Source organism: Piliocolobus tephrosceles, chromosome 19 (assembly GCF_002776525.5).
Source record: "Piliocolobus tephrosceles isolate RC106 chromosome 19, ASM277652v3, whole genome shotgun sequence".
NCBI classification, from domain to species: Eukaryota; Metazoa; Chordata; class Mammalia; order Primates; family Cercopithecidae; genus Piliocolobus; species Piliocolobus tephrosceles.
This window is the reverse complement of record NC_045452.1, coordinates 32,538,819-32,547,684: the sequence shown is the minus strand read 5'-3', so window position 1 is coordinate 32,547,684 and position 8,866 is coordinate 32,538,819. Positions and strand designations below refer to the sequence as shown.

General features: G+C 46.7%; 1 protein-coding gene across 2 annotated transcripts in view; it reads left to right on the top strand.

Annotated features, from left to right (window-relative positions):
* Positions 1 to 207: 207 nt before the first annotated feature.
* The window catches only part of SYCE3 (synaptonemal complex central element protein 3), an 11,877-nt gene continuing 3,218 nt past the window's right edge, over positions 208 to 8,866 (top strand). The window contains exons 1-2 of one of the 2 annotated variants that reach the window (XM_023222219.1): positions 208 to 327; positions 5,695 to 5,803. In XM_023222219.1, the coding sequence (XP_023077987.1) occupies positions 5,695 to 5,803 (109 nt within the window). In that variant the 5' untranslated portion in view covers positions 208 to 327. Of the gene's footprint in view, positions 328 to 5,692; positions 5,804 to 8,866 lie in introns of those variants that run through there. The other variant, XM_031934619.1, reaches the window with a different exon arrangement.

Here is an 8,866-nt window from a genome sequence, read left to right as displayed (position 1 = left end):
CTCCTCCCCCTCTCCCCTCACTGCACACCCCATACCCCACTCTCCCCACCTCACATGCCTCACCTCAGTCCTTCACCCCCTTGCGACTCATCTCCATCTCCTCACACCATACACTCCTGATCCTGAAGTCTACACACTCTGGGCTTCTCATTCCATGCCACCTGCCCCTCTTGCCCTTACACCTGCCACACCTGGGACCCCAGAGTCCACACACCACCTCACACCCCAAGTTCCCACCCGCACCTCTGGCTTCCTCCCACCTGCACTTCAGGACCGGCCCAGACTCTTCATAGCCCCAACTCCAAGACTTCCCTCCCCACATCACAGGTACATTCCCTTCCTATGCTGCTGTCATCCTGTACAGGGGAGCCCGTCTCTGCACCAAGCATCCCTCTTATCCCCTCACATTCCTTATTCTGAGAGGGATTAGAAACTCTTTGTGCCAGGCAAGACACTCAGACCACAAACCAGACTCTAGGCTCTGACTCCCTCAACCCCCATCCTTCACACCCAAAGTGATACCCAACGCAGACCCCACAGGCCCGTCCCACACTCCTCCCGTCCCACACTCCTCCTGCCCCACACTTCTCCCGCTCCACACTGCCGCCACCCATCCTAAGCCCCGTTCCATTGCTTTGGTGTGGGCTCAGGCCTCTCTCCACCCAGTCCCAGTCATCCCAGGCAATCTCATCAGGGAAGAAATGCCATGAATTCTAATCCTGTGGCTGCTTCCTCCACATCAGCTTTCACACCCTCTCCCTGGATCTCCTTTTCAGATCCATCCCTCTTCTGAGATCCAGTGCCACTCTCGCCACAGCCTCCATCCTTGTAGCAGTCTCATGCTGTATCCCCAAATCTACATGGGGCCACCCCAATGCCCCACTTACAGAAACTACATGTCTTTTATATGTCTCTGCTTCACCCCATCATCTTAACCACCCCTTAAACCACTCTCATACTTGTGCCCTCAGTGTCCTTACCTTGTCCATCCACTGCATGTATGTTTATGCTCCCAGGCCTACACTCCGGACATTGTCTCTGTGCCATGTTAGGGTCCTGAGGACACTGTAGCCATGTGGCTTCAGCCACATGCCTAAGTGCCCCTAGGGAGGCATGCAGCTTTGATAAAACTTTATCATTCTCCTCAAACCAAGAATGTCTGTTGTTACAAGAAGAAACTTTTCATTGCCATTTATTAGGGAGTTAGAGACCATCAGGCCTGAAATCCCCCCCTTGCCATCCTATCTTGACCTCTACCTACCTTATTCTATCCCTACCTCCTTACCTTCCCTTACCTTCATGGGGTGAAATGACCCTTTATTTGTCTGAGACCAGTCCCTGCACCATCAGTTACCCTTTCCCCTGATTCTTGGGGGCTTTTCTGTCAAGCTAGCTCTTTCCACACAGCCTAGAAACATAAAGAATTCAAAAAACAAAAAACCTTCACTCTGTATCAGGTTCTAGTTATCTCCTATTTTTTTCTCCCCTTCCCATCTAAATCTGTACACACGATCCATTTTGTCTAATGATCCATTAATTATTCATGAAAATATTTTTACTTTTATGCCTCTCCTGAAACATCTCACCAAGTTGATCAATGACACCCCAATCAAATATCTCGAATTTACTTAGCCTTTTTTTTCTTTTGCAGAGGAGATCTTCCAGATCTTCCTCTGTAGCCTAGACTAGAGTGCTGTGGCACAACTGTCCCACCTCAGCCTCCTGAGTAACTAGGACTGCAGGTGTGCACCAACACACCCGGATATTTTAAAATATTTTTTGTGGAGACTGTTGCCCAGGCTGCTCTCAAACTCCTGCCTTCAAGCATTTCTCCTACTTTAGCCTCCCAAAGCACTGGGATTCCAGGCATGAGCTACCGTGCCTGGGCCTGCCATGCCCAAATACTGTCATCTTTGACACTAGTGTAATATCTCCCAACTTAAAACAAAATACCCCTGTGACTCTACATTACATTCCAGGTACTGGCTTGTTTCTCTGCTTCTCTTTGAAGTAAAACTCACCAGTTTCTACGTCTCCTTCCCTCTCTTTAGAAACATTTCAACTGGGCTCTTGTTCCAGCCACTCCATGAAAACAGCTCCTGTCAAGATTGCCAGTGTGATCTCCAGATTGTCAAATCCAGTGGTCACTTTTTATTTATTTTTGTTTTTGTTTTTTTGAAACAGAGTGTTGCTCTGTCACCCAGGCTGGAGAGCAGTGACACAATCTCGGCTCACTGCAACCTCCACCTTCTGGGTTCAAGGGATTCTCCTGCCTCAACCTCATGAGTAGCTGGGACTACAGGCACACACCACCATGCCCAGCTAATTTTTGTATTTTTAGTAGAGACAGGGTTTTGTCATGTTTGCCAGGCTGGTCTTGAACTCCTGACCTTGTGATCCCCCCGCCTCGGCCTTCCAAAGTGCTGGGATTACAGGCTTGAGCGACTAAGCCTGGCCACTACCTCCACTTCTAACACTCTGGTCCAAGCCTCATCATTCCTTACCTGGAGTTTTGCAGCTACCTCCTAACTGATGTCCCTGTTCCACCATTTCCACCCCTAAGTCTATTCTCAACATAGAAACCAGAGTGATCCTTTTAAGTCATTATTCAAATCACATCACCTTTGTCAGATTTTTCCAGTGTTTCCTCATCTCATTCAGAACAAAAATCAAAGTCCTGGCCAGGCATAGTGGCTCACACCTGTAATCCCAGCACTTTGGGAGGTTGAGGCAGGCAGATCACCTGATGTTCAGGAGTTTGAGACCAGCCTGGCCAACATGGCGAAACCCCGTCTTTACTGAAAATACAAAAATTATCCGGGCATGGTGGCAGGCGCCTGTAATCCCAGCTGAGGCAGGAGAATTGCTTGAACCTGGGAGGTGGAGGTTGCGGTGAGCCAAGATCACGCCACTGCACTCCAGCCTGGGCAACAGAGTGAGATTCCGTCTCAAACAAACAAACAAAAAAGAGTGTGTAGTGAGAATAGAAGGGGCTGAAAGGACCCTGCTTGACCTATCAGAGCCAGCAAAGGAGAGAGCCAAGAAAGAGCAGGGAAGGAACTACCAGAGGTGGACAGAGTTTGGAGAAAACAAGGTTAAAACATCAAGAGAAGAGGATTTTGAGCAGGAGAAAGTGGCCAAATGTCAGTGCTGCAGAGATGTTAAATAAAAGAAAGACAGCAAGTGCCCTGGGTGTGCCAGTTATGACTTTGGTGAGGGCATTGTCAGTGAGTATCAGAGACAGATGCCAGATGACAGTGGAGTGAGGAGGACAAGCAAATGTGTGAGGCCTGGTTGGGAAAGGAAGGAGAGGGAATAGCTATAGGAGAGGGTTAAGGAAGGTGTTCCAGACATTTCTTCCTCCCATCACCCACTATTAGCCCTCTGCCCTGCCACCTGCCTGTACCTCCCCACTCACGCTTAGCCAACTATTCCTACTTACCAAAAAGCAGGATGGGGTCCCTGCATGTGGAATGGCTCCATGCCCACAGAAGTAGCTCCTTTACAGATCCCAAAAGACCATATACCCTGCCCCTGCACCCTCATTCTCAGATCTCCCTGTCAGGCCTCCTGGAGGGCCCTTTGCCCCTCCCCCAGAATCTCTACCCTTAACAGGGAGGATGGCAAGAGGGGAAAGAGAATCATTTTCTTTTTTTTTTGTTGAAATGAAGTTTCACTCTTGTTGCCCAGGCTGGAGTGCAATGGCACAATCTCGGCTCACTGCAACCTCCGCCTCCCTGGTTCAAGTGATCCTCCTGCCTCAGCCTCCCCAGTAATCCCAGTAGCTGGGATTAGGCACCCGCTGCCACACCCGGCTAATTTTTATATTTTTAGTAGAGACGGGGTTTCACCATGTTGGCCAGGCTGGTCCCAAACACCTGACCTCAGGTGATCCACCCGCCTTGGCCTCCCAAAGTGCTGGGATTACCAGCGTGAGCCTCTGCACTTGGCCAAGATCATGATTTTCTTTCAGAATTTGAGCTTTACAATAGTCAACTCCTTTATTCAGCCAATATTTATTAAGCACTGCTGTTTTCTTAGCTCTGAGCTGAACACTAGGAATAGTTCATTGGAAAGATGGCTTCTACTCTCCAGGACCCCACAGTCTCGTTGGGGAGGTAGAGGAATCCATAATCACCATATCAGCTAAGAGGCACCATGATGAGGTAGGCCCAGGAAGTCACAGGAGAACTGAGTGGATGCCTATAACTCTGAAGTAAAGACCAGGAAGGCTTTCCCCACATGCACAGTGGGAACAATACCACAGCATCTGTGGCCCATCCCTCCCTGTTTTATGCTTACCTGGCTCATTCCTTCACCTTCATGAGGTTACAAGTTCCCTGACAGCTCTTACAACATTATTAATCTATTTCTCTCCTTTCTTACTAGTGCCTTGTAGATAAATAGGTGAGCATCAAATATTAACAGAATGAATTAATGTGTATTAATAAAGATGAGAGGATCTGGAGTGATTTAATTACTGTTCAACATTTTAAATAACAACAGATATGATTTATTAAGTGCTCCTTATGGTAGGTACTGTGCTGAACAGTATATAATTTATTTAAATTAATCCTCACAAAACACCACAAGATATAGATACCACTAATAGTTCCTTTTTAAAAAAATACAAAACTTGGCTGGGTGTGGTGGCTCACGCCTGTAATCCCAGCACTTTGGGAGGCCAAAGTGGGTGGATCACCTGAGGTCGGGAGTTTGAGACCAGCCTGGCCAACATGGAGAAACCCCGTCTCTACTAAAAACACAAAATTAGCTGGGCGTGGTGGTGCGTGCCTGTAATCCCAGCTACTCGGGAGGCTGAGGCAAGAGAATCACTTGAATCCAGGAGGCAGAGGTTGTGATGAGCCGAGGTCATGCCATTGTGCTCCAGCTTGGGCAACAAGAGCAAAACTGTCTCAAAAAAAAAAAAAAAAAAAAAAAACTTACAAAAATTACCAAAAATTTGTCAAGAAGATGTGTAAGTTGCCAAATATAACACTGCTGACATGTGGTGGAGCCAAGATTTGAACCCAGGCAGCTCAATTCCAGAACCAGGACAGTCTCCATGGGGCACTGCCTCTAATGCCCAGGAGAATTCTTCTGGAAAATTAAGTTGATTATAATTTTTTAATGTATGAATCATTTCATATTTTAAAATTAAACTTCCCCTCCTCCAAGCTCCCATCGCTTGACGTCTGTAATTATTACATTAACTGCTTTGACATCTGTCACATCCTGGTTTGTCATGTGGTGTGTGTGACTTACTCCCATATGGCACTAGAAATTCCTTAGGTACAGGAATTGTATCTTTATAACATATCAGCACAATAGCTCGCATCTTAGTGGGAACTCAGTATGGTTTTGCCGGAAAAAATTCCATGTCACCATTATGACAGACTTTTTTCCTTATGATGATGAAGATGTTTTCTGTGTTAATGACTCCAGCCTTCAGCTACGTTTGTATGGCAAGGATAGAAGAAAGGGGAAGGACAACTTATATGTGCCAAATGCTATGCTGGGGCCTTTAGACATTTCCCATTTAACCTTCACAACAGCCCTGTGGAGGAAGTGGTATTGTCTGAATCTGAGAGATGGGGAAGGAATTCCTTGGAGAAATCACAGAGTTAGAACCAGTGGAGCTGGAATTGAAATGTGGGTCTGTCTCACTGCAGCTTCTTTCTGTGCATTGCCTAGATGGCTGATGCTGACCCTGAGGAAAGAAACTATGACAACATGCTGAAAATGCTGTCAGATCTGAATAAGGACTTGGAAAAACTATTGGAAGAGATGGAGAAAATCTCAGGTAGGATGTGTGAACCCAAAAGCATCTGAGACAGGTCTCAATCAATTTAGGAAGTTTATTTTGCCAAGGTTAAGGATGCACCTGTGAGACACCCTCAGGAGGTCCTCAGGACATATGCTCAAGGTTGGCAGGGTGCTTTTATGTTTTAGGGAGAGAGAATACATCAGTCAGTACCTGTAAGAGGTACATTGGTTCGATCTGGAAAGGTGGGACAACTCAAAGGGGGATGATTCCAGGTTATAGGTAGATTTAAATTTTTTCTGATTGGCAACTGGTGGAAAGAGTTATTGTCTAAAGACCTGGAATCAATAGAAAAGAATGTCTGGGTTATGACGATAAGGGGTTGTGGAGACCAAAGTTTTATCATGCAGAGGAAGCCTCCAGGTAGCAGGCTTCAGAGGGAATAGATTGTAAAGGTTTCTTATCAAACTTAAGGTCTGTGTTCATGTTAATGCTGGTCACCTTTTTCTGAATTCCAAAGGAGAGGCAGGTATAATGAGGCATACCCAATTTATCCTTCTTCTCACGGCTTGAACCAATTTTGGCCAAGCAATACACCCACCTTGGCCTCCCAAAGTGTTGGGATCACAGGTGTGAGCCAGGGTGCCTGAGCAAATAATTTGTGTTCACTAGAGCAGACTTTAGAAAATTTATACTTAGAAATGTTTGCAATATTTTGCCTATGTACTTGTGAACGGTGAATAGCTGAGACACGTATCAGTTAATTTAGAAAGTTTATTTTGCCAGGTTTGGGGACACTTACCTGTGACACAGCCTCAGGGGGTCCTAATGACACGTGCCCAAGGTGGTCAAAGCACAGCTTGATTTTATTTATTTATGTATTATTTATTTATTTATTTATTTATTTATTTATTTATTTATTTATTTTGATATGGAGTCTCACTCTGTCGCCCAGGCTGGAGTGCAGTGGCATAATCTCGGCTCACTGCAAGCTCCGCCTCCCGGGTTCACGCCATTCTGCTGCCTCAGCCTCCCGAGTGGCTGGGACTACAGGTGCCCACCACGATGCCTGGCTAATTTTTTATATTTTTAGTACAGACGGGGTTTCACTATGTTAGCCAGGATGGTCTCGATCTCCTGACCTCATGATCCGTCTGCCTCAGCCTCCCAAAGTGCTGGGATTACAGGCTTGAGCCACCGCGCCTGGCCTTGTATTTTTAATAGAGACGGGGTTTCACCATGTTGGCCAGGATGGTCTCGATCTCCTGACCTTGTGATCTGCCCACCTCAGCCTCCCGAAGTGCTGGGATTACAGGTGTGAGCCACTGCGCCTGGCCTTTTTTTTTTTTTTTTGAGATGGAGTGTCACTCTGTCACCCAGGCTTGAGTGCAACGATGCAATCTCAACTCATTGCAACCTCCGCCTCCCGGATTCAAGTGATTCCCCTGCCTCAGCCTCCTGGGTAGGTGGGATTACAGGCGCCCGCCACCACGCCCAGCTAATTTTTGTATTTTTAGTAGTGACGAGGTTTCACCATTTTGGCCAGGCTGGTCTCGAACTCCTGACCTCAGGTGATCCACTTGCCTTGGCCTCCCGAAGTGCTAGGATTACACACGTGAGCCACTATGCCCAGCCAGCAAACAGTTTTATGTAGTGAAAAATCTATCAATATTTTCCTTTCTGATTTATTCCCATTATTTTGACACCTAGAATGTCTTCCTAATCTGAGATCAGTGAAATATTTAGTTGTATTTTCTACTACTTTTCTTTGTATTCCTTTTTAATATTTAATCCTAAACCATGTGGCATGCCAAAGGACCTATACTGCTTTTTTTCTTTTTTTTTCTTTTTTGAGATGGAGTCTCGCTCTGTCACCCAGGCTGGAGTGCAGTGGCACGATCTTGGCTCACTGCAAACTCCGCCTCCCGGGTTCATGCCATTCTCCTGCCTCACCCTCCTGAGTAGTTGGGACTACAGGTGCCAGCCACCACGCATGGCTAATTTTTTTTTTTTTTTTTGTATTTTTAGTACTGACGGGGCTTCACCGTGTTAGCCAGGATGGTCTCAATCTCCTCACCTCATGATCTGCCTACCTTGGTCTCCCAAAGTGCTGGGATAACAGGCATGAGCCACCGCGCCCAGCCACGTATTGCATTTTTATATAAATCTGCTACAGGCTGGATGCGGTGGCTCATGCCTGTAATCCCAGCACTTTGGGAAGCCAAGGCAGGAGGATCACAAGGTCAGGAGTTCAAGACCAGTCTGGCCAATATGGTGAAACTCCATCTCTAATAAAAATACAAAAATTAGCCCCGCATGGTGGCGGACGCCTGTAATACCAGCGACTCGGGAGGCTGAGGCAGGAGAATCACTTGAACCCAGGAGACAGAACTTGCAGTGAGCTGAGATCATACCACTGCACTCCAGCCTGGGGGACAGAGTGAGACTCTGTCTTCTGTGATAATCCCTGGGCATAGAGGGAGGATGCTTGTGTCGTTTTAGCAGCAGAGCATTTGCAGTGAAACAGATCCAGGCTGAGTGCGACGCCAAATGAAGGAGATTCATATTTTTGGTCATCTTCAGAATACCATGATTTTAGTTTCCTGGGAAGTAAAATGAGGAGAGATAAGTTTGACAATTATAAGAGTAATTTGTGCATTAGAACGGAATAAGGAACCTATTCTATTAGGGCACCAACTAAAAATATGAGGAAAAGTTATAATCTGCAACTCTCTAGAGGATTATTGTAGCCAAGAAACAATGACTTAATTTGCACTCAAAAACACTTGTTTTTGGCCGGGCGCGGTGGCTCAAGCCTGTAATCCCAGCACTTTGGGAGGCCGAGACGGGCGGATCACGAGGTCAGGAGATCGAGACCATCCTGGCTAATACGGTGAAACCCCGTCTCTACTAAAAAAAATACAAAAAACTAGCCGGGCGACAAGGCGGGCGCCTGTAGTCCCAGCTACTCCGGAGGCTGAGGCAGGAGAATGGCGTAAACCCGGGAGGCAGAGCTTGCAGTGAGCTGAGAACCGGCCACTGCACTCCAGCCTGGGCGGCAGAGCAAGACTCCGTCTCAGGAAAAAAAAAAAAAAAAAAAAA